Raw genomic sequence first — 26,303 nt, forward strand, 5'->3', positions numbered from 1 at the left:
TACACACGCAATTCTGATGAAATTTACCACAACCTTTACCACCTGTGGTGTACCAAAGTTTTTTGTTTTTTTTGTATACAAGATCGAGGCTCGTGAAAGAGCGAACATTAATCACACAGAAAGACAAACCGACACATAAAACAAATAACATCGGGAGCGGTAGACAAGATGGGGAGAGAGGGGGAAGGACACAAACACAACATTTGAGAGCAGGGACCAAGAGACATGGAGACATCGAGAGATCTGTGGGAGGGAGAGGGCTTTGGGGGTGGAGGCATGGGAAGGGGGGGGGGGTGGGAGAGGTATAAAACATATGGACACTGCCAGGACTTCCAGGAAAGAAGTCTGAGTTTGTTCATGGCATTTAAAAAAATCGGGCCCCATTGGGGTCTATGGGTGGGGTGGGGGGGGGGGGGGGTGGGGTTGTCCCCCAAATAGGTAGCTGCTTTCTTCTCAGAAACTACACATGCAATTCTGATGAAATTTACCACAACCATCACCACCTGTGGTGTACCAAAGTTTGTTCACGGCATTTTAAAAAAATTGGGCCCAGAGGGGTTTACTGGGGGGTTGCTCCCCCAAAATAGGTATTTCCTTTCTTCTCAGAAGCTACACACACAATTTCGATGAAACTTGACCGCAACCTTGATCACCCATGGTGTACCAAAATTTGTTCACTGCATATAAAATAGCCAGGCCCTAAGGGAGTGTTTGTGAGGGGTTGCCCTTTGAATAGTTTTTTTTTGTTTGTTTAAAGTCTTATGATTACATTAGTATGAATGTTACCTGTCTTCTGTAACCTGTAAACCATTGAAATTGGTTTAAAATACCGTGATACTGTTTAAAATACCTTTAGTCAGTGTGGTATACTGCTTTATTCTACCAGGTGAGCGCCCAGGGCTATTGCCCCTATATTTCTCATCAGAATTAATGGAAAAAGGGGGTGGGGAGGCAACATCATTCTTAACGTTGCCACTTCACCGATTTTATTTCACATTTTACCTATAATATTACCTTTTTTGTTTAATGAGAGTTATATTCAAATACACATATAAATAAATAAGTAAAAACAATTCCCAGATATATTTAAATATAAATAATGAACATATTTTAGAGTTTGAATTTTTCTTACCTTATGTGCCTCTTCCAGAAACGGTCAAACCAGCCATGACCAGTAATGAACTTCAGCATTCTAATAATAGTACGCACCTTAGTCGCGGGCAAACTTAATAACCCGGCAACATCAATCGCATGTTCACCAATGACCAGCATACATTCGACAAATAACATGTGATTAAACTTCTAAGGTGACACATTCACGCTACCTCTGAGCTACTCTGCAGTACAGTGCATTTATTTATGCATGACACAAAGTTGGTAGTTTCCAGGGTTGGTGGAGGCAATGGCTGAGGCGATGGATACGAGAAAGAACGGATGCTGTCAGCGGTGTAAGTGTGGGTTGAGGTGGCGCAAATCAGGTAGTGATATTAATTAAGTGACGTTGTATTGGCAAAATGACGTAAAAGGGGGAGAGGTAAATCGGGGTATGAGTGTATGACCAATCGCTTTGAGATTGGACAACGTGTTTGGCAATAATGTATCCTGTCTCCTTATCTTTTTAACTTACATGAATATCATGAAGATATCATGAAGAATATCATTGAATTTAACATAATTTCTCATAATTTATCATAATTCATAATTATATATTATCATAATTATCATGATTATAATATTGTTGCGGTTTTGTGAAGCCCATTCCCTTACCAAGGGGAGATTAAGCCCCTTGTTCTCCTTGGGTCTTCGAACCGTGAGACTGAGTCGCCACTTCCGGTCAGACGTGGAAAAGGGTCTCGGGACAATTTTCGCATGTACCTAAGTACCCACGCCGCCGCGGGAGCAGGGATCGAGTCTCGCACGAACCACGTGTAATTGAGTACACCCGGGCGGATGGCGTACCACGTGGTCCGTGCTGTTACCTTGCTATTGGAACTCGATCAGAGCGATATAATTCGTACCATGCTAAGGCAATGATGGAGAGACAAAAGCGGTCGAATCAAAGGAATAACAGGTTTAATTATTATTTACACAATGTACAGTGGTAGAAGAAGAAGAGACACAGGGCAGTCTTAAGCAGTCTTAACTTATTTTCCAGACAATGGGCCCACTCACACATACAGGGAGATGAAGGAAGAAATGTTCATGTGCCGAACGCGCCGGCTTTGGTTGCTCCAGGAACAGCTCACCCGGCGTGGCCCTCTGGTGGTCACCGCACGTATCCCGGCGAAGACAGGCAGGCAGGCGGGAAAATCCTCACAGCGCGTATCTCAGCAAAGGCAGGCAGGAATTTCAGAATCATTGGAATCTCCCGCGATAATGCTATCTCCGAGGGCCTTTCATTTAATCACCGCAGGCAGGTTGGTGGTCTTTCCGTCTTCTACCGACTCCTCTCCGGCCTTGCTCCCCCAGCTCTCTCTGGGCTCTGTCCCCCAAATATTCCTGCAGGTCGCACAAGATCTGCCTGCAACCCTCTTATGGTTAAACTGCCAAAATCAAGACTCTCTGCTCACCTTCACTCCTTCATTCTTCTTTTCTCCCGCCTCTGGAACAAACTCCCTCACTCTCTTCAATCCCACTCCTCCCTCCAGGTCTTTAAAACGGCTGTTCACCACTATCTCTTATCTTCCCCAATCCAAAACCTTGATCTTTTCTACCCCCGCTAATTTCACCCCAAATCCACTTTTTTGAGGTGACTTTTGACTTCTTTCCTGGAAGTCCTTGGTGTCCTTGCGTTTTATACCTATCCTGCCTCCCCCCAGGCCCTCTCCCTCCAAAAACATCTCCTGATGTCCCTGCTCTCAAATGTTGTGTTTGTGTGCTTCCTCCCCTTCTCTCCCCATGTTGTCGACCGCTCCCCTTTTTATATACTTTGTTTGCTTGTTTGTTTGATTTGTCTGTTTGATAAATGTTAGCTCTTTCACGAGCCTCGACTCTGTATACAAAAACAAACAAAAAAAAAGGCAGGAAAATATGCACGCGTCTGTGGCCCGGTACGGCTGTCTTTCACAGCACGATTAATACAACTGCGCGTAACGCGGGGAGCACTTTCACTCTCGTAACTGACACAGCGCAACTCATCTGCACTCCTCGGGGATCTGAATCCAGCTCAACTCACATCTGAGCGCTCGGAACTCATAACTGAGGTCGTCTCATAACTCATGGGCTCCCCTCTCATAACTGAAGTGGGGGCTCCGGGCACAGGGTTATATTGCCCCCGCCCTAGCCCGCATCGAATGTTCCAAACCCCGCCTTTTGCCGCAGTGGTAAGTCACTCCCCTCGAGCCCTGATTGGCGGCTCGTGCTTACCGGTCACTCCCACTCCTCCTGCCCCGCCTTCCTTCGGCCTTGATCGACTTGTTCAGGCCGGCCTCGTGGTATTTTGCGCCAAAACCCAAAGCATCGAGGCATCATAAGCATCGTAAAGGACCTAACTCTCCTTGTCCTACTCAACGCACAACTAAACACAGGAAAGGTCTACGCTTACATTTACTATGAAATAACTCAGCTTAAACGAGGCTACATGTTGTAGTGTAACTAAACTATGAGGGGAAATTAACCTTTATTGTAAAAACACAAAACTGCAACAATATTATCATAATCATTATATCATAATAATTATAATACATAATTATCATAATTTAATATCATAATTTATCATTGAATCATTGAAATAAAAATTTAACTTACATGCTGTGTAAGTTAAAACTTACACTTACGAATATCATGAAGATATCATGAAGAATATCATACACCCCAGATCCACTTTTTTGAAATTCCAACTTCTTTCCTCGAAGTCCTTGCAGTGTTCATGTGTTTTATACTTCTTCCACCTCCCCCCAAGCCCTCTCCCTCCCACAGATCTCCCGATGTCCATGCTCTCAAATGTTGTGTTTGTGTCCTTCCCATTCTCTCCCCATCCTGTCTACCGCTCCCCTTATTATATGTTTTATGTGTCGGTTTGACTTTGTGTGTGATTACTGTTAGCTCTTTCACGAGCCTCGATCCTGTATACAAAAAAAAAAAAAAAAAATGAAAGACAGCCCTTAATGAGATCGAAGGAACAGTGAAAATTGGTGGATGTGTGGTCACCAAATTATGGCACACAGTCAACTTAGTACTCATAGGTAGAAGAAGTGAAGAATAGCAACATCTCTTAGATACAGTGAAACTTGCAAACAAGAGTGCAGAACAGTTGCTTAGTGTAAGAAAGATTAAGGCGATTATCATTTCCAAAAAGAGAACAGTATAACACTAAAATTTGACAGACTATGTGGAGATGGTAAAAGAGTTCACTTCCCTTGGCATTCTAAATTTATACCAAGCAGTATGATGACAGCAGTGAAATAAACAGACGAGTGAATTTTGAAGAGTGGGGTAATTGCACTGACACTCGTTGGAAAGTCAAGTCAATTCAGCAAACAACTTGTTTCAAAATTATGGGAATGTTGATGTTCTCAATCGCCACAAATGGGAGCAGAATGCTGGGTTCTGATGAATTGTGATCGTAAAAAGTTTGAAAAGCTTGGGGTTGTGCTGAGACTGAAAACTGCTAAATGTTGAGAATACGATTGGAAGAAAGACAAGTGACTGGTTGTCCGATAAAATTTGCCGAAATTGGAGTTTCATCATTACTGTGAACCGAAGGAAGTTCAAGTGTTTTGGATATGTGCAAAAAAGTCATGTGTTGGAAAAATGTATGACAGAAGAAATTATATCAGGTACTCGGAGAAGGGGAAGACACAAGATAAGATGGATGGACGCAATGATAGAGATGCTTGAAATGGCAGTGGCGGCTGCGACAACGCCAGCTCAGGACCAAAAGAGATACAGACAGATGTAGTGTATCATCCCACAACAGGCTACTCAGCCTTCTGAGCGATCTGTTTGATGATCATGATAGATTCTTTTCACCAGAATTGTAGTTGAATTTCAGGAGCTGAATTTCATCAAGTCTTGTAATTCAGTCACGTCTCAAGTCACGTAATTCCATTGCTAGTAACCCAGATAACTTAACCCCTGGATAAGAGCTATGAATGAATGATCGTTTTAAGGCCATTTTCCCTGCTAGAGCAGGGGTTAGCCTTGCGGGCCCCATGACAATCATGGTTCCCTGTTTGAGGCAATGTTTTTATGGCCAGATGCCCTTCCTGGCACCAACCCTTAGTCGCCTCTTACTATGCGCAGGGATACGGTGTACCTATTCTAAACCGGGGTACACACCGGGATAAGAGCTATCTTGGGGTTAAAATCCTTACCCAATGGTTAACTATCCTGTGGATAAAGTACGGTTGGATAGCTATAGGATAGGAACGCCCTAAATCTGGCAAATAAAATACATTTACTTCTTCATGCAGGTGTTTGAATCAAATTGGTGCCTCTTTATATGAACTTTTCTAGAACATTACTTGGTTCCTCCTAAGAGCACAAGGGTAGTACAACATGCACACGAGATTTCTTGAATGTCCCTTCTTTTCTATTGTTTGACATTTTCTATAAGTTTGGAATGTCCCTTCTTTTCTCTACTTTGCCACATGGCACATACCCTTATATAAAGGGGCCTTTTCTGTGCCCCTGGCATTTTCCCCAATAACTTCTGATCTGAAGCATAATTAACTGACAGATAATCCACTGTTGTTCAAAGGCTGGATAAGTGTAGGATAGTTATCCCCAGGATAAGGGCTATATAAGGCGTGGTTACAGTTTTGATTGACATACGGTATCCCACAATGCATTGTGCCAGCTCATCCGCTTGCAAAACAGTCATGGTGGGTGATGTCAGTCTTTCTAGAAAGAGGAAGTCAAATTTTACTCCAACCGAACAGGATATGCTGTGGCGGGTGGGAGACGAGCAAATATAGCTCATTATGAGTAAACTTTCCAACACCCTAACGAATGATGCAATGAGAAAGGCATGATTAACGATCGCAACTGTCGTCAACGATGTGGGAGACAACTATCGCTCGGCAGATGAAGTGAAGGAGAAATGTTTCATGCTTTGTGTAATGTAAATCGACAGACAATGATCGATTGTCGTACATTTATTAACTCTCAGAATACAGGCACGTTTCAGGTCTGCCCCATCTGCACTCTGACGTAACTTCTGGAAATGTAGAGACCCGTTTGAACACAGGAACGTTTGCACATCCGTACATGACACAATGGATCAACACATTTGTGGAATTTCCTTTCATCGTTCATCCGACAGATGTCAAAAAAGCAGGATCTTCTACCATTTTGAGTTGGACAAACCTACATACGCATCACTAACCACGGATAAGGCGTTTTCTGGACCATAAGAGGTTGGCTAAAGTTATCCAGAAAAATCACTAATTTATTCAGCGGATAAAGTTATCCAGGCATTGAGCAAGGGAACCTATCCAGTTTTTTGTTTTGTTTTTAATGGGATTTTGCCTGCCACAAAGCCTACAAAGCCACTCGAGGTGGGCGCTACACAAAGGAAAGAAAAAGCAGAACAACCAGTCCCTTGCACTGAAACAAGACAAATGTAGAAAGTTGTCTCTTCACAGAACAAAAAGGATTGGGAGGGGTTAACTAGTCTGTGTCTAGACAACAGTGCCTCTACCGCTATTTTTGGTAGACTGCCGACCAAGGCTTACGAGTACCACCCACACAGGTTTGAAATCAGAGTTGTCAATCTCCGAGGCAGACTGCCGACCAAGGCTAACGAGTTCCACCTACCCAGAGCAAGCCTGGTTTTAAGGCGCCAGACACCCTCCTTTCACACCTCCGCATTTAGTTAAAAAACAGGGGTCGGCACGAGAAGCCATGCAGTAGGAGTTTGGTTAGGAGATGCTACCTGAGACGCAGACCGTATGGGATATTTTAAGGATGAGGAGTTGCTCAGTTTTCCACCTCCATCCCGGTCATTCCTAACCAATTTGGCCCCAAAATAGTGGATATATTTTATCTGCCAGATAAGTGATTTATCCACAGGATAGTGCTTATTCTGGCTTCCAGCAACTGGGCCCTGGTGCCTTTCGTGTCTTCAGCCTTCCAAGTCTTGAGTCATTAAAAACTATTTTGAGATTGAGACTCTGGTTCGAGTATTATACAGGCCTTGTATTTACTTGCAGTGTAAGTACTTATTCCACTGAGTTAGAATTGATTTGTGCATGACTTTTGAACTTTTCCCTCAGGTGACATCATCAAGTATACCTGTCACCAGGGCTTCTCTCTTGTGGGAAGTGACATTATTACCTGTCAGCTTGGTACAAGACTGCAGGCTAACCCGGAGCCACCAATGTGTCAGGGTAAGTTTGTAGCTACATACATATATATATATATATGTGTGTGTGTGTGTGTGTGTGTGTGTGTGTGTGTGTGTGTGTGTGTGTGTTATCGCCTGTGATGTGTGTGTCACGCTCTTTTTTTTTTTGTTGTTATACAGTTCCATATCCCTGTGTCAATTGCTCCCAAATTTGCTGTACCACATTATCGTAACACCTCAGTATGTCAAGGTCTCCATTTTTCAATTAAATTCTTTTTTAAATTGATGTTACAACAAGAAATAATAATGCTCTGGGCTCATACCCGCATCACTAAGCACATCGCTCATACCTGCATCATTTGTGTTTGCAACACCACCTATGCCAACCAGATGATCGTACATGCATGTGCTTTGCCTTTTCATGAATCAAAGGTTCACTTAAAGACACGTTTTTCTGGGCATTGTCCTCTCACCACAAATCCAATGCCTTCTGCATTGTTTCAATTGACCATCCCTGACCTGGGTAACCACTTTGGTGCTGGGTACTGCCCTAGCCATGATACTTTCGCGAATCACCTTCTCCTTTTTTTAAATGTAACGGACAGTCTACTCGTTCACACCATAATGCTTTCCCACAGAGGCCGCACTCACCTCTTGATAGCCGGTGTAGTAGCTCCACTTTTTGGGGCAGGTTCATGACTTCTTCTGCCTCTTGGGAGCAGACGTATATCCTGCACTACTCTTGCACTTAGGACCCATGATCGAACAATGAGCGCAAAAAGTCCACGAGTGCAAGGAATCACAGCAGATTATTGCAGCGGGACGAGAAGAAAGAATGTGACCCAAGACACGATGCACATACGTAGCCATGTAGGGGGGCTGTGGGTAGATGGAGGAGGGATAGTGTGGACATTGTTTGTGGGGAATGATGGTGGGGGGATGGTGGCGAGGGAAGGTTTATGTGTGTGTAGAGCTGCTTTATGCGTAGCTGGTAGAAGATGCTATTAGGGCTGCTTTATGTTAATGTGCAGCTGGTTTGAGATGGTTTATGCATGGCTGGATGTGATTTATGCATGCGAAGAGCTGCGTTATGAGTGGCTGGTGGGAGATGGTTTTAGAGCTACTTTTATGCGCAAGGCTGATGGGAGATGGTTTATGTGCCTGCAAAAACTGTGAATAGCCGAAGCACAGGGGCTGTGAAAGTAGAAGCAGATCACATTTTATAAACCGTGAATAAGCGGGGTCCGCAAATGTCAACTCCGCGAATGTCGGGGTTTCACTATATTGTATTTCAGAGGTATGGAACTCAACATTTTTTGTCTAATAACTGCACACTACATCCCTAAAGCCTTGTGTTGGCTTAACGGTTAAGTTGGCTGGCTTGAGATCCGAGGGCCTTGATTTTGAACCCCTGGCTTTCCATTGAAATAACACTAGGTGGGTCGACTCAGCCTGTCATCCTTTCGAGGTCAGAAAAATGAGTACCAACTTATTGGTAACAGGGGGCACTGCATCAGCGGCACAGTCACGCTTCCAGGAAGATGCAACCAGCAGCCAAAGGCTGCATCGGAAATACCACCAACTACATCCCTTCGATAAAGAATGATGATGTCATGGCATGAGAACACTCCAGGGCTATGACTTCACATTGCTGTGCGTCATGCCAATATCTAACAATATTCCTTTATTAGTCCCAATTTTTGTTCCTTCTTGTGGGTTCTACTGGGTAAAGCTTTTTGCCCAACTCTTTTGCAAACCAGCTGCCTAGGTCTGACATTTGACTGAAGGTAATTGGGACAATAATTTATTTTTATTTTTTTTATTTTTTTTGGATACCGGCAGTTACTCACTTACTCTTCAGGAAACATACACTGGGATCTTTAACATCCACCAACTAATGCTGGCAGATGGGACATCCAGATTAATGTCTATCAGAGAGATGACACACTGTAATGTAATTCACTGTCTGCAAAGCATCCACCAAAATGTTTTCAGTTGAGAATCGATTCCAGGGTACACAGCTAAGTGCTAATTGTGCAACCTCGGCACAGTTCTGTCAGACTACATCATGAAGTGTGTGGCAAGAAAAATATCAAAATAATAGTTTTTAATATATTAAAATAATATTGAATGTTCGGTGTTTTGTCAAAAAAATCAAAAAAAGTAAAAAACAAGCATTTTCTGCCAAATTCCGTTGTGGTCTTAAAAAATTGGATTGAAAGATAACTAGTCATACAATTTGCTGAGTATTAATCAAACGAATCAGTTTTATTGTAGAGAGTAGATAACGATTTTACGTATTGACCTTTCTCTGAATTTATTACTCCTTAAAAACAATTTCATTCTCCTCTTCGATGAATCACGCGTTGGGATGGAAAATTCTAATTTAACACAATAATGAAAACCAGTCACACAATGACACCTGCCTCTCCATTCAAGGAGCTTTTTCCCGGTGTTTTCCTGCCAACTTCATTCATAAATCTCAGCAAGTGTTCAACATTTATAACAATGGTGGTCAATTTTTTTAACAAAGCTCAAGGACATTCACAAGGCAAGAAACAATCCCAAAAAATTCCAAATAATCAAACAAAATTCCAAATTCCAACAAAAACCTAAACAATCCAAAATTTCGAGGCAAGAAACAATTCTGTTCGGGATCGCTTCTCCATTGCAGGGTGCTCGACTGAAGGTGATACAAATTTGTAATTTGTTCATAGGACCAGGGATAACTCACCTCTTCTTTGCAAAAGACACCCCTAGGATCTGTCTGATTTGATCTGTGGACACCGTAAAGTCCAACGATGACCAGTGCTGGATGACCAGGGGCTTAACTCCTTTCCGATGGATAGTGCACACATCGATGCCCTGCATGTGAAACACCTGTGCCATCTTAAGATTCCAACTCAGACGAGCTAGACAGCTCAAAGGTGAGTGTGCATGCCTATGTGCCATCTTAAGACCTTGCTGATACATCCTGAGCCATTATGCAATGACATCTTTTCATTATCTTTTGATCAATACAGTTTCATCTTTCATGTCAGCGTTTTGAAGTGGAGCATAAGTTGGTTGTAACTAGCAAACTTTAAAAAAAAAAAAATTGGAAAAAAATTGCTATTTGCAGATGTTACTTTGCCTCAGAAATAAAAAGACAAAATGAATGACAACGTTGCAGGGAAATGTTACACCCACCCTGCAAGGGACCTTCTTGCTATGGAACACACGTACTCAATGATTTCTTCAGTTAAAGGAAGGCTTCTAAAGGTGAAAATGATTAAGGGTCAAGGAAACAGATACTTTGAAAATATATTTAAAAGTCAAGAATGTCCTTGATCAGGCACTTATAATGAGATCGATTTTTAACAAGAAGTTGTTTCAACCTTTTCTCTTTGTGTACAATAAGATAATTTTCATTCTCTGCTCTTCTTTTCTCACACACCGCACCATTTTCAAACTCTTTTCCTCACTCAAAAACCTTTTCTCTATCTCTCTTGTGTAAAAGATGCTTTTCCAAAAAAATAATTTGCTTAAAATTTTGGTCTTTCTCCTGCAGGTGCATTTTGTTGTGTTACTATATATTATATATATATATATATATATATATATATATATATATATATGTACCCCCCCATTAACCCCCCCCCCCTCCCTACACCCTCACGGAAGTACATTTCGTTAACGAGAATTTATGAATGGTGAGGAATGGTCTGATCATTTCAATGGTTAATGACTGGATCTATCTAACACATTATGGTGTTATGCACGGTCTGATCCTAAGTTAAAACAAGCCTGTGCCCCAGTGGCGTGTCGTGTCGTGAGTTGAGCGTAGCGAGCCGATCCATCCTAGTGTATTGAAACTTGGAAAGAGGTGGGCTTGGCGAGAGTTAACGGGGTATAAAAGATTATGGCTTTGGATTGGGGATGGTCTGAAATCCAGACACTTATAATGAGATATAAGTGTGATATTTTAAAAGATATTTTTTATATATTTTATAAGATATAAGAATTTTTTTATTTATTATTTATTTATTGGGGATGGTCTGAAATGGTGGTGAATAGCTAGCCTGGAGGGAAGAGCGAGTAGCTTTGGCTTTCATATCTAACTTTTGTTCGGTTTTTATGTTGAAGGCTCCAGTCACAGACTATATAGTCCTCCTTGAGGCCAGGCTTTAACTAAAATATCTGCAAAAAGAGAAATAAAAGAGAGACAATATAAACATGAGGAGTGAAAATGAGTAAGCAAAAGTGTTTGACGAAAAGTGTATGATGATTGTTTACAAGAAATTTATGTTTCACACAAGAAAGTTACTTTGCAGAAATTATGTACTGTATTTTCTTATGATCTCTGCATTGTCTTGTTATCTCAGCTTTGTGTCCCAGCAACGAGGTGCGTACCACTTCTTCTGGCGTGCTCCTCAGTCCCGCGTACCCGTCCAGTTATCCCAACTTGCAGACCTGCTCTTGGTTGCTGCGTGTGGCTCGAGGGTTCGTCATTCACCTCCATGTGGAGTTCTTCCAGAGTGAGCGCCAGTTTGATGAGCTGCAGGTGCATGATGGTATGACTTACAACTGTGCTTTACAGTGCTGAAGCTGTTGCGGCCTATTCTTATCTTTTCATTCATATCAACATCTAATTCATTTTTTCATTCACACCTTTATATTTGGGGGAATATCATAATATATCAAATACCCTTATTAATTATTATGAGTTAATGTTTTAAAAGCTTTTATCACCTAATATATTTCATCCTTTGAACACAATACCTACCAGTAAATTAATACCTACTAGCAACGGTACCTGCCCTATGGGCGGGGCTTCAATTGGGAAGCCCAAATGAAAAGGCAAAATATCAGAAATTGAAGGCTTTTTTTATTTTATACGATTCATATAAACATCTGTTGAATCATATCACATGCAAATCATCAAAATCTAAACAGTACATGGCACCCATTTTGTAAAAAAGATTGAATTCTGCAAAACGGAAGCGGCCGCTACACGTCTTTCTCAGTCGCACGTTTATGTGTGAAGGATGCGCTCCGAATCGGTAACACAGAAGCGGCCGCTACCCTTGTTTCTCAGTCGCTTTGCACACGCTGCCGTGTTACTTCGGAGCCGCACGTTTATATAGGAAGAGTTCGTCAGGAGTCGATCTACTCTCTCCTGGTATGCAGAATTTCAACAAAATCCACATCACTGTTCATATTGGTAAATATTATTCCATCATGTTTGGAAAAACTGGAAAATTGGAAAATTGGAAAACTTGGAAAAATTGGAAACACAATATAGCCTATTTTACTCTAGGGGGTCCGAGGAATACCCACCCAAAATATCGTTGCGATCGGTTGAGCCGTTTTTGTGGTACCTTCGAACGGACAGACAGACGGACGAACATTTGGTGAATTATAGTAAGATTAACTTGAAATTATAATTTGTGACAAAACCAAGGTCATATGAAAATGAAAATTACTATCTAATCTTTGTGTTATTAATTTGATATTTATAGTAATGTCATCTGATGTTGTTTCAAAACTGATTCATCGAGTCTCATGAAGTCTTCAACAGGAGTTATAAATCATAAATTGTTCTAATGCCCCCAAGTGCTTAAGCCTTTGGTGGACGTTATTCAGGCACTCAAAGGTAACAGTGGACCCGACAGGATGGTGCAGAAGTCATGTGATAACCTCGGAGCTGTCTAGTCTGTGTTTAATTCCCGACACAATAAACTGTCAGATTGTTGCTTTGCGGACCAATCAGATGCAACAATATCAGATACGACGATTCCAAAAAAAATGCAGAATGCAGCTGCATGTCTGGTGACTTGCTCTAGGTCATCCTCCCACATCACACCCATTTTGCAGCATGGTTGTGGGCTCCCTATCAAACAGAGACTAGATTATATGCTCAGGGTGATGACTTATAAAGTAATAAGCTCCAACGTACACATCAGGGCTAATCCAAGTTTATGTACCCAATCGTTCCCGACACTGCGTTCAAACAATACCCTCAGACTGACTGAAAAGAGGTCGAGATGGTCATGGGGGGACGGCGATCATTGGTGTGGTGGCCCGTCGTCTTTGGAATAACCTCCCATACCATCTCCTAGTCTCGAGGGTTTTAATTGTAACCTGAAGACGTACCGTACTTGATGAAAAACTATTTTCATTGAGAATGGCTTTTAATCACATCTAATATCATTTTATATTTTTATACTTAGAGATAGTTTTATTTGGTCAGTTATTCGATTGTATCTCACAGATAATTTAAATGAACTGTAAACTGAGTGTCCCATCTGCTAGCGTTAGATGATAAATGCTAAATATCACATGGTGTCTTTCACAAATTGTTGTCAATTTATCACCGACACCTGAAATATATTACAATTCCCTCTTAAAATCACTTTCGGTTGAACGTCAATGACTGATCAGCCGGTTTGTGAAAGACTTGGGCAAAAAAAAATTCCCTGGTTGACCCCAAAAGAAGGTGGGGATTATTGATGCCATTAATGTCGTTATAGTCAAACTTGTAGTTGTATTTGTTGTAAACTGAAAGGTAACGATATTGTTTCAATTTTCTCTCAATATATTTTATATTAACGTGGATACAACAAAAACATTTGATATCCATGTTTATATTTATTTAGATTATATGTGAACTACCACTACATGCATGCCTGTGAAGCCTTTATTACTAATTAATAGCTGAAAGCGTTGCCCGGGAAATTCGAGGAAATATGTATTTAATTATTTCCTGCTAGACAATCACAAAGTATTGTCGTGTCGATCCTGTAGTAAACAGCTCAGGGTGATGGATGGCCAAAACGAGCTTTACTCCAGGCATATAAGCCAAACCTGGCGGGATTATCTCTTTGGCACGTGCTCGGGAGGACCCGAGGCCTTTACCTGAATGGGCAGCCGTGACGGGGATTTATTCCTCGCCCCACAAACGAATAAACGAACAAGACAGGCACAACAAATAAATGCAATCAATATGGGGTTTATTTAAATAATGCAAAGTAACAGGGAAGGTGATGTAAACTAAATGTTCTCGATGAGGGTTCCTCCACACGGATTCAAAGACACGAACAAGGGAAAAATAACGAAAATAAATGTTCAGTGTTGTGCAGCCAACTTAGTTCCGGTCTCAACGAGGGTTTGGTGTGGTTCACAGGTCCCACATCACTGGCGGGAAAATACGCGTTGGCAATAAGTTGCGTCCACAGCCAGCCGCCGGTGTGAGGCAAACAGGCAAGAGCTCCTCCCTTGGTCCTTCTTGTTCGGCTGCACCGAGCTCCAACCGTCTCTTAGGTGTGCCCCACACGAAGTGCCATACGATCGCGTCCTCATTCGTCGGTGACCAGGCAAGCAAGCGACCAGGCAAGAGAGACCACTCCGACCAAAACCAGAACAATAATGAGAGTGATTCAGGAGGAATCTTCCTCCTTATCCTTTCCAGCCCGAGTTGCCTGACGTCACATCACCAATCGCCAAGTGCGATTGAATCACCCCATCGTTCCTCAACCACTCAAAAAACTTGGGGTGTGGTTTCCTCTTACACGCGTCATTGAGGCGGAGCCAAGTCCTTCATCGAGAAGGTTTGCGTGACATCGGTTGTAGGAGGGGTGGGGTTTCGTCCTATCGGGCAGCTGTGGAGTTTTTGTTAGCCCTGCCGCTGTTGTGGGTGAATGGAGCATTCATGGCATGGCTTTTTGATGAATATAAAAATGAAGGGCAAATTCACAAGATGCCTTTACACACAGGGGAATTATTGACCATAAGCCCAAGCTAAATAACACAACTCCACTCCTCCGTGTGGAGACACATACACGCTCTTACCCAAACAGTCGGCCGAACTTAATTTACATCGAGGTGGGTTCTTCTTCTTCGCTACACTCAGAGCATGCTATTCTTCACATTCTGAACTTCATTAAGGTATTTCATCCATACCCCAAAAACATAACAGTATATTACTCAATCACTCCTGGGAAAACTGTGACAGGGTATAAGCAACATATCCACTTGAGGCCTGAACATGGAGGTGTTATAATAAACCTGTGTAAAGCAATATGTTTAATAAACAGGTGCACATGTAAACACAATAATAATTTAATTTGTGTTGTTGACAACACATCACTACAACCTCAGCATACGATCTTGACAATACATATTACTTCAAGTACTCGATCGCTCCTGGGAAGAAAAGCCCAGGAAGTGTATGAGCAACATACTCACTCGAGGTTTGAACATGGAAGTGTTATAATTAACCTGTGTAAAGCAATCTTTTCAACAAGAAAGAGCAATCAGAGTGTACAGACCCTCGCCAGAATGTGTTTTGAATGGTTTTTAATGCTTTTGTGTTGACAAATATGGCCATCCACATGACCGATGACGTCACTTTTTTTTTTCTCCACCAATTTATCCATTGATGAGGCTCACGAAATTTAATTTTGATCGGATGAAGCTTTGTACTTGTCGATTTATGACGTCATAATGGAGGAACCTATCACATCATCATTAACATATGTTATTCCTCATGGAGAGTTCTTTGCAATGAGCCATATCTCTTTTTTCTATGCAACGTTTCTCATTTTTTCCAAGATGAAGCCCATACCACGTGACCTGTGACGTCAAATTATCATTTAAAAATTCTACGGGTGGCGTTGCAGCTGTGGTGAAAATTTCTTGTCAATCGGACCAACAGTTGCAGAGAAAATCATATTTATTCTTTGTGGACAAACAAACAGACAGACAAACGGACTGAAATGCAATACCCTCTCCTCTGGCGAGGGTAATAACAGGTGCACATGTAAACACCATAATAACTACATTTGTGTTGTTGACAACAAATCATGACATTAAAATACAGTCGGACCCCGCTATTCACGGTGCCGCTTTTCATGGGTTACACTTATTCGCGGGTGATAAAATGCGACCTGTTTCTCTATTTGTGGAAAAGTGTCCCTCGCGTTTTTGTTTTTTTTCTATTCGCGGCTGTGTTCCGCGAATTCGCGGTTTTTCAGGGGCGCAAAAAATATTTAATCAGCGTTAGTTTGACATACGGTATTTATAAAAAAAAAACATCTTTCACAGCCATGCATAAAGCAGCTGGACATGCGCAAAAACAACATCTTCTACGAGCTGTGAGCATGACCTGCTCCTGCGTTTGCTGCTGTGTTTCGCGTTTTCCCGGCTTTCGCCGGATGTACCGTGATTCACACTGTGAATTGCTTCACCTGACATTCCACCGTTCACAGGTAAACAATGTTTTGTGGGATATCCCACCATTGACACTGTGAACGGCTCACGTGATATTCCACCGTTCACAGGTAAACGTTGCTTCATGGGATATCCCACCAGCTGCATAACACATCATCCCCGTGAGTTACTGTACATAATGAAAACACTCCACAGTATCTGTGAGTGCAATTAGCTGTCTCCCTTTTCCCCCATTGAAACAATGGCACGGCATTCATTCGTGGATTTTCATCAATACTCATGGATTATTGCCGACATTTGCGGGTTTTGTCTCACCATTTCCGGGACATTCATCGACCTTCGCAGATTATCATCGACATTCTTGGGTTTTGCGTCACCATTCGTGGATTTTGCCTCACCGTTCATGGTTTGGTCCTCTCAATTCGCGGATTTTCACGACTTGGGAACCTATCCCCCCTTTTTCCATTCAAACAATGCCCCGCTATTCGCGGGTTTTACTATTCGCGGATTTTCCAGGAACGTATCCGCCGCGAGTAGCGGGGTCCGACTGTACTTTATTTTGCCCCGAACATGGCAGTGTCCTGGAGTTTCTGCGTATGCGCACCAAGCATTCTGGGGCTGATTACCTCATTTCAAAACTTGCATATTTTCATGCTCCAACTCATTTCCCCTGACCCAGTTCCTCGTGGATCACCAGTCGAGTAACTTTGGCTGCATTACTTGTAAGGATTTGATGGCACAATTGTGAGTGTGCTTTACGTGCTTTAAAAAAATGGTACAATGTTGATATACAAATGAATGACCAGCAAAACATGAGAGAGAAGGGGCAAAAACCCAGTAACCTACAAGTAAGAGGGTTAAGTTAGCTGGGTTAACGTGGATGGAAATAATCACAGGTTGGGAATAGAAATGGCATGACATGAGATGATGGTGCACCACCTATTTGAAGAAGTCTTGGAGAGAAAAGTCTGATATATCTCGAGGAAGGCAGTACCACAAATAGGGGAAAAAGAGAAACAAGGAAGTGGGGTTTTTTTGTATACAGTGCCAAGGTTTTGTGGGAGAGTGATCAAATAGAATGAACCAGGACATAACAGAACAAAAAGAACAGGAGAAAGAGGGGGGCACAATAACAGCAGGGTTGAAGGATGTAATAGAGGGAGACATGGAGGGATAAGGGACATAGGGAAGAGTGAGAGCAAGGGGAGGACACAGGGGGTGAACAAGATGGCTACAGCTGCAAACTCAATCACAGGACTTCAATTACCCGTGAACTGGTATTGTATGTGATGGGATGAGTGAGTGTGTGTGCTAGTTCTTGTTATTGTGTTTCTGGGGAACAAACTTAGCTGGATTCGCGTCCTGGTTGGACATGATGTCTGGGTTGCATAATTGGTGGAGTTTCCATTGGGTGTTGGATATGTGTGGGCGTGGTGCTGGGGATTGAGCGTTGTTTTTTGCTCACCTTATCCAGCTGTTTGCACCATCCGAATTTTGCAATTTGTATCAAAGGCATGTATTTTGTGTGTATGTCCACAGTCTCTCCAGTTAAAACACCCTCTCGGCTCTTGACTTGCCATGCCTCCAGAATCAATCTGTGCCGTGTGTTGGATGTCGGGTCCCATCTAAGATAAATTTGTGGCCAGATTAGAGGCAATGCTATGCTATGGCTAACTGCTCTGTCATGTTCATCTCGTCTTTCTTTCAAATTCCTTCCAGTTTCACCAATGTAGAATTGGTCACGTCTTTTTTTTTGTATACTTAGTCGAGGTTCGTATGAGAGCTAACACATAGAACATATAATGAGGGAGTGGGAGACAAGAGGGGGAGAGAGAGGGAAGTACAACAACAGTAGGGAACAGGGACGTATGTGGAAGAGAGGGCTGGGCGGGCTACACGGGACATACAAGATGGATACTACAGGGGCTTTCAGGAAAGAAAACGGAATTTGATGGAGGTGGGTTTCGGGTATATTAATGGGGGTAGAAAAGATCAAGGTTTTGGATATGGGAAAATATGAGATAATGGTGAACAGTTGTTTTGAAGAGCTGGAGGGAGGAGTGGGATTGAAGAGAGTGTTGGAGTTTGTTACAGAGGTGGGAAAAAAGAGGAATGAAAGAGAGAAGGTGAACAGAGAGTCTTGAATTTGGCCGTTTCACCAGAATAGGGTTGCTGGCAGATCTTGTGCATCCTGCAGGAATACTTGGGGTACAGAGCACAGACAGAGCATGGGATGCAAGGCCATAGAGCAGTTGGTAGGAGATAGAAAGACCGCCAACCTGTCTGTGGTGAGAGAGTGAAAGGCCCTCAGTATCAGTTTCATCGCGGGAGATTCCAATGATCCTGAAAGCCTTGGTTTCTGCAGCATGAACCCGAGCTATGTGTGTCAGGCAGGAGCACCAGTCCAAAGGAGAAAGCATTACTCCATCCAGCTGTGGACGAAAGCTTTGTAAGTGGTACGTATCTCAGTTGTGCCAAAGAAGGATTTTGCACGACGGAGGATGCCAAGTTGGCCAATGGCTTTGGAGGCCAGCTTGGCAATATGGTTTTCCCAATATGAAAGAGATTTAGCAGTAGAGAGCTTAAAAAGATTCAGGCCAACGTGGGCCTGTGTCAGTTTGGTTCCTAGTAGGTTTTTGATGAGTGTTTTTGTATGGACATAGGAACTGTGAGTCATGAGCTGCTAGCCACATATAACAATGAGGGGTTGAAAGAGCTAAAGGCTCAAAAGCCAGCAGCGGCTGCAACAGGAGTCGAGCAGGCCCAAGAACATTGGGGCTATTCTACCCAACTGCAATTGGATACACGGGGCCGGGAATTGGGTTGCACCAGGGGGTTAGATTCCTGATCTGATATTAAACCTTCATCATGGTGCTTCATAAGCAGGGCATTGCATCACTGAGTATGGCATCCCTTGCCCTTGGAGGAATGTTAAGTCAGATGTTCCATCTGCTAGCATTGCCCGGTAGAAATTAAAGTCAATTAATGGCTTTCAAAAAGAGGTTGTCGTCGTCAGCAACCAGGTCATATCCTAAATAACTGGCCAAATGTACAGGGTGCATTGCATCAGCAGCAATGTCATACCCCCATAAATGAGTCAAACCAGCAGCCAGTTGCTAGGTGTGCAGCTGAGGATTCCTACAGTGCATGTAAGTGCAAATTTCTCTGAGGCCATGTTGGCATTCTCTGATCTTTTACTTGCAATGTACTTCACTGCTTGGCATTAACAATAGGCTGTGTTACCAGCATTGTAGGTGCCACATTGACACTTGACATTTGCTTTTGTTGTGTGATGAAGGACCATCGAGTGACAGCCAACGCCTGGCCTTGCTCACCGGGGATTACTCTATACCCATGAACATGACAAGTTCTGGGAACGAGTTGTTCCTGCAGTGGACGTCGGATCATGCAACAAGCAAGAAGGGCTTTAGAATCCTCTACTCAGGTACTCAGCCTTCAACGCACAACACGACTGCGTGTACGTGGATAGGTATACATCCTGTCCTTTGTCTCGGCAGTGTATATCACTCCATATTTCATCATTTATGTTAACATTTCCCAAGGCCTACAAAGGGAGCATTTACAATGCTTTGCTTTCACAATTCATCGAGGGAATCATTGAAAAATGGTTCAACATTAATAATACTCAGTTCATAATACACTCTTTATGAATAATACTCAGTTCATAATACACTCTTTATGAATAATACTCAGTTCATAATACACTCTTTATGAATAATACTCAGTTCATAATACACTCTTTATGAATAATACTCAGTTCATAATACACTCTTTATGAATAATACTCAGTTACCTAGTGTTCAATCAACCAGTGCTTGGTGTGACGATAGAGAAAAACATGAAATGGGATGCTCATACAGGCGAAATGCTTAAGAAATGTAATAGAAAGTTATACATTCTGCATAATCTTAAATCATATAACTTACCCCATTTGTGACCTTGAGACAATTCATCTTGGCTACACAAGACCGGTGTTTGATTATTTTGTACCTATTTTCAATCCAGCCTTAACTAAAACACAGGTGAACAATTTAGAATGTATTCAAAAAAGAGCCTGCAAAATTATGTTAGGACAATGTCACACATCTTACCATCTTGTTTTGGAAAATGGAAATTACAAATACTGGAGGAACGCCGATATAAGTTGTGTGAAGATTTCCCACTTGCTGTTGAAACCCATTTATAAGGCAGCCAAGAAAGCTGCAAAGAAAGAGGTAGCAAAGGCGCAGGAGGCATGTAGGAAAATGTTCGGAGAACGCTTGGATTCAGAAGAGGGTCAGAGAGCAGTATTCATGATTGCAAAGCAGACAGCGAAAGAGAGGTGTGATGTGATGGGGGTGAGTTGCTTGAAGGATGAAGTGGGACAAATCGTTGTGGACCCAGATGGAATTAAAGGAAGATGTAAGAGATATATGGAAATGCTGTTGAATACAGAGAAAGAATTGGATGGCAACATAGAGAGTAACCCAGTTTTAGGACCGGCAGAGAAGATAACTGAGAAGGAAGTTGAGGAAGCGATAAAAGCAATGAAGAGTAGAAAAGCGGGAGGGCCGACGGGAGTTGTGGGAGATATGTTGAAGGCAGCAGGAAGTTGGGGTGTGAAGAGAATGACAGAGATCTGTAATCTGGTGGTGAAAGAAGGCCGCATTCCAGTGGATTGGGAACTGAGTACCCTCGTCCCTCTATACAAGGGGAAAGGTGACCCTCTAGAGTGTGGCTCGTACCGAGCGATAAAGTTATTGGAGCATGGGATGAAGGTATTGGAAAGGGTGTTGGAGAGGAGGATAAGGAACAAAGTGAAGATCGACGAAATGCAGTTTGGATTTATGCCAGGAAGAGGAACGACAGACGCGCTTTTTATTGTGAGGCAGTTGCAGGAGAAGTAGCTCTTTCTTTAAATCCCCAAATCGTTTAGCTCTTTCACGAGCCTCGACTCTGTATACAAAAAAAAAAAAAAAAAGTACATGGAGAAGAGGAAGAAGTTGTTTCTTGCGTTTGTTGATCTGGAGAAAGCATTCGATAGGGTTCCATGCAAAGTATTGACATGGGCAATGGGGGAGTTAGGAGTGGAGGAATGGTTGATCAGAGTAGTGATGGCAATGTACAAAAGAGCGTGCACAGCTGTAAGGATGAAGGACGGGAACAGTGGTGAGTTTGAGGTGAAGGTGGGAGTGCATCAGGGGTCGGTACGAAGTCCACTACTATTTGTAGCTGTGATGGAGGTGCTGGCTCAGAACGTAAAGGAGGGTTTACCGTGGGAGTTGTTGTACGCAGATGATCTGGTGTTGATTGCGTAAAGTATGGATGGACTGAAGGAAAAGATGAACAAGTGGAAGGAATGTATGGAGACAAAAGGTCTGAAGGTGAATATCGGAAAGACGAAGGTGATGGCAAGTGGTAAAGCATGTGGTGAGGTGGAAAGAACTGGGAAGTGGCCCTGTGCTGTGTGCAGGAAGGGTGTCGGAGTGAACTCCATTCAATGTACAATGTGCGCTGAGTGGGTTCATCAAAAATGTAGTGGTCTGAGAGGGTCATTAACCAGTGTGGCAGCTACATTCAAATGTAAGGTATGCACAGAGGGAGCTGCAGATGGAGGAAATGTTGAGTTGGATCTTGGAGACGGCGTGAAGCTGGAAGGTGTGAAAACATTTTGCCTCCTCGGAGACATGCTGAATCGAGAAGGTGGATCAGACTCGGCAACGGTTGCTGGAGTGAGATGTGCATGGAAGAAGTTTCGGGAACTGAGTGGCGTGCTGATGAGGAGGGGAGTGTCGTTGAAGCTGAAGGGAAAGGTGTATGCTGCATGTGTGAGAAGTGTTATGATTTATGGGTGCGAGACCTGGGTAATGAACGTAGAGCAGCAACGAAGGTTGGAAAGGGTGGAAATGTGAATGGTTCGGTGGATGTGTGGAGTATCGTTGAGAGAGAGGAAGACAAATGATGAATTGCGAAAGATGATGGGAATAGAGCCTGTGATGGATGCTGTGAAGAGGAACAGGTTGAGATGGTTTGGTCATGTGCTGAGGAAGGATGAAAGTGACTGGTTGAGAAGAGTGATGGAAATGAATGTAGAAGGAAGTAGAGGACGGGGAAGACCGAGAAAGACTTGGCTAAAGATGGTGGAAGAAGAAATGCGGGCAAGGGGGTTAACAAGGAGAAAATAGGGCAAGATGGAGAAGATTGTCATGGGGACCGCAAGGCTAACCCCCGCTCCAGCAGGGAAAATGGCCTTTAAATGCATGTTGTTGTTGTTGTTGTTGAAACCCATTATTTGCATATAATGTGGTTACCAGCCATAAGATATACGTTTTTATCTCAGGAAAGCACGAAAGTGCTCACAGTACAAATGTCCAACAAAAATATTTCAAACAAGTGCATTGCCCTTTTTAATTACTATCATTAATAGTTTGTAATACTTTTGTCACAATTTCCCTGTTTATTAAGATTTATCTTCTATTTGAAGATATCTCCATCACACATGCTATGTCTGCTTGTTTAATTCTGCATTTTTTTTTGTTATTTCAATCTTTGAACTATTTTTCTGGACTTGTATTTTTTATTTTGTGAGCAATCGTTGATTGTAAATTATGAATATGTATGCATGTGTAATTCAGCCATTGGCTGCCAGACATGATATTAATAAACCATTTGTGATTGATTGATTGAACAGCAGGATCTTGGAGGTTGTGATGGTGCATCCTGTGTAGGCAAGGCATTTGAATTTTTTTTTATGGGATATTGCCCATAAAATTGAAAATTGAAACAAGACAAAGCCAGAAGGCCACTCGAGGGGGGGGGGGGCTACACAAAGAAAACAAAAGCAGAACAAGCAGCCCCTTGGATTGACACAAGAAAAATGTAAAAAGTTGTCTCTTCGCAGAACAAAAAGTGCTGGGAGGGGTTAAACACACATGAGCATTAGTTGTTTTTATTTCTATACACACGGAAAATGGCAGTTGCCAAATGATCAATGTTCGAGTCTACTAACCAATTAAATTACAGGTTATGGTCATGTTTTTTCCCAATGAAATCGAGATTTTGATTTACACACACACACACACACACACACACACACACACACACACACACACACACACACACACACACACACACACACACACACACACACACACACACGATACGTTTTACAACAAACATTTAGAATGTTGGATCATTTATCTCAATAAATAAATGAAAAAAGTCGATTTTTTTGTGTGCTATTTGTTTAATCAGGACCCTTTTATCTATTGTTAGGACTTGTATGAAGATCTCATCACATTTTAGCTCAAATTTATGCAGAAATACAGAAAATTCTAAAGGGGTTCGCAAACTTTTCTCACAAACAGTGTATATTTATATATGTGTGTATATTTAAAATAAAATAAAACTAGGGGGGTATGCTCACACATTGTAAGCAATAATGTACCGTGCTTTGTACGTAGATACATCATAAATAAAAGCTTTATGATTATAGGCAAGCATCACTGACCTCCTGCTATATATCAATTGCGGGTTTTTTTTTTACCACTGCCACCAAAGGTGGATGGAGGTTATGTTTTCACCTCTGTCTGTCTGTTTGTCTGTCTGCCCGTTTGTGAACAAGATATCTCAAAAAGTTTTTTTTGTTTTTTTGTATACAACATCGAGGCTCGTGTAAGAGCTAACATTAATGACAAAAAAAACAAACGGACACATAAGACAAAATAAAGGGAGCGGGAGACAAGATTGGGAGAGAGGGGGAAGCACACAAGTACAACATTTGAGAGCAGGCACATCGGGAGATCTGTGGGAGGGAGAGGGCTTGGGGGGAAGGAGGCGTGGGAAGGGGGGTGGCAGAGGTAAAAAAAAACAATAAAAAAAACACATGGACACAGCTAGAACTTCCAGGAAAGAAGTCGGTATTTCAGAAAAGTGGATCTGGGGTGAATTAACGGGGGTAGAAAAGATTAAGGTTTTGGATGGGGGAAGAAAAGAGATGGTGGTGAACAGTCGTTTTAAAGACCTGGATGGAGGAGAGGGATTAAAGAGAGTGAGGGAGTTTGTTCCAGAGGTGGGAGAAAAGAGGAATGAAAGAGTGAAGGTGAGCAGAGAGTCTTGATTTTGGCAGTTTCGCCATGAAAGGGTTGCTGGCAGATCTTGTGCATCCTGTAGGAATATTTGGCGGACAGAGCACAGACGGTCAGGTCAGTCTCCTGACTGCCACTGCTAACATGTAACCCAGTGCTACCTGCCGCATGGTCGGGCAGTCGGCGACTAAACTGGCTACCCTCACTGGCTCGCCAGTGGGGAGGGCGACTGTGACACCCAGTAGGACTAAAAACAATACCTGACAAAGGGCGGATGAGCTCCCTCTGGGAGCCAACTGCCATCCAGTAAGGAGATGGTGTCTCCAAAAAAACACTCATCCGGTTGGACCGGTTACTTAGGTAGTAGGTTGTAGACAGCAACCGCCCAGGGTAGTACTACCGTCCTGACTTAGGGGCGTTAAAATGGTGCCCGGAACCATGTTACACTCTCCATGTCATGATTGCTGGTTTTACTTTCTGTCTCACTCAAACTATCGCTACCGGGCTAGCTTCAATCTCTCTTTCTCACAAACAAACATCACACACTTTTTATCATCAACTTTTATTCTCTTCTATTTAAGGCCTGGCCTCGATGAGGGCTACATCGCCCTTTAATTTAATGCCTGGAGCTTCCAACATAAAAAAAAAAAAAAAAAAAAAAACAGAGCTGGGTGAGCTAGCCCGGAGAGGAGTCGGAAGAAAACATAAAGACCACCAACCTGCCTGTGGTGAGTGAGTGAAAGGCACTCAGAGTTAGCTTCATCGCATGAGATTCCAATGATTCTGAAAGCTTTGGTTTCAACAGCGTGAAGACGAGCTAGGTATGAGGCAGGAGCACCGGCCCAGAGGGGAGAACAGTATTCCATTGCGCTGCGGATGAAAGCCTTGTATGTGGTGAGGATCTCAGATGTGCCAAGGAAGGACTTTGCACGACGGAGGATGCCCAGTCGGCGAATGGCTTTGGAGGCCAGGTTGGAAATGTGGTTTTCCCAGGAAAGATCATGGCAGATAGTGAGACCCAAAAGCTTGAGTGACAGAACTTCTTGGAGAGGATTGTTCAGAAAGTAGATGGGAGGGTTGTCCAGTCGGTCTTTTCGGGGAGACATAGTGAGAGTGTGAGATTTGTCAGGATTGAAAGACATGTTCCACTTGTTTGACCAGTCTGTGATTTTGTCCAGGTCTCCAGAGAGTGAGGAGGCTGCCGACTGCTGATCTGAGGGATGAGGTATGGAGCGGCAGAGAGTGGAATCATCAGCAAAGAGATAGAGAGGATTTTCAAGAGAGTCAGAGAGATCACTGATGAAGACCAAAAAAGCACAGGGCCCAGAACACTGCCTTGGGGTCTCCAGCCTGAACAGGAAGGGGGAGATGAGAGAAACCCATTCAGGGCCACACGTTGACTACGACCAGAGAGGACGTCCGCAAGCCATGTGTGGAGATATCAATGGATACCATAGGAGGAGAGTTTGGTGAGCAGAGCGGGGTGCCAGACCGTATCGAAGGCACGTGATATGTCAATGGAGACAGCTCTGATTTCCTGTTTGGCATTATGGACCTCCATCCATTGTTGAGACAGCAGAAGCAGCATTTCCAGAGTAGAGTGACCTGGTCTGAAACCAAATTGATGATCAGAGATCAAGACACTGGAGAAGAGGAAGGATTTGATATCCGAAGCAATGATGGAATCCATGACTTTGCTGATAATTGGGAGCAGGCTG

The 26,303-nt window shown here is 42.8% G+C and overlaps 1 protein-coding gene across 1 annotated transcript in view; it reads left to right on the plus strand.

The window, feature by feature from the left end:
* The window catches only part of CSMD3 (CUB and Sushi multiple domains 3), a 1,283,181-nt gene that overhangs the window by 1,046,449 nt on the left and 210,429 nt on the right, over positions 1 to 26,303 (plus strand). The window contains 3 exon segments of the mRNA XM_068130918.2: positions 7,218 to 7,331; positions 11,653 to 11,841; positions 19,797 to 19,943. Of these exon segments, the coding sequence (XP_067987019.2) occupies positions 7,218 to 7,331; positions 11,653 to 11,841; positions 19,797 to 19,943 (450 nt within the window).

Source organism: Myxine glutinosa, chromosome 11 (genome assembly GCF_964187855.1).
Source record: "Myxine glutinosa chromosome 11, kmMyxGlut1.1, whole genome shotgun sequence".
Lineage (NCBI taxonomy): Eukaryota > Metazoa > Chordata > Myxini > Myxiniformes > Myxinidae > Myxine > Myxine glutinosa.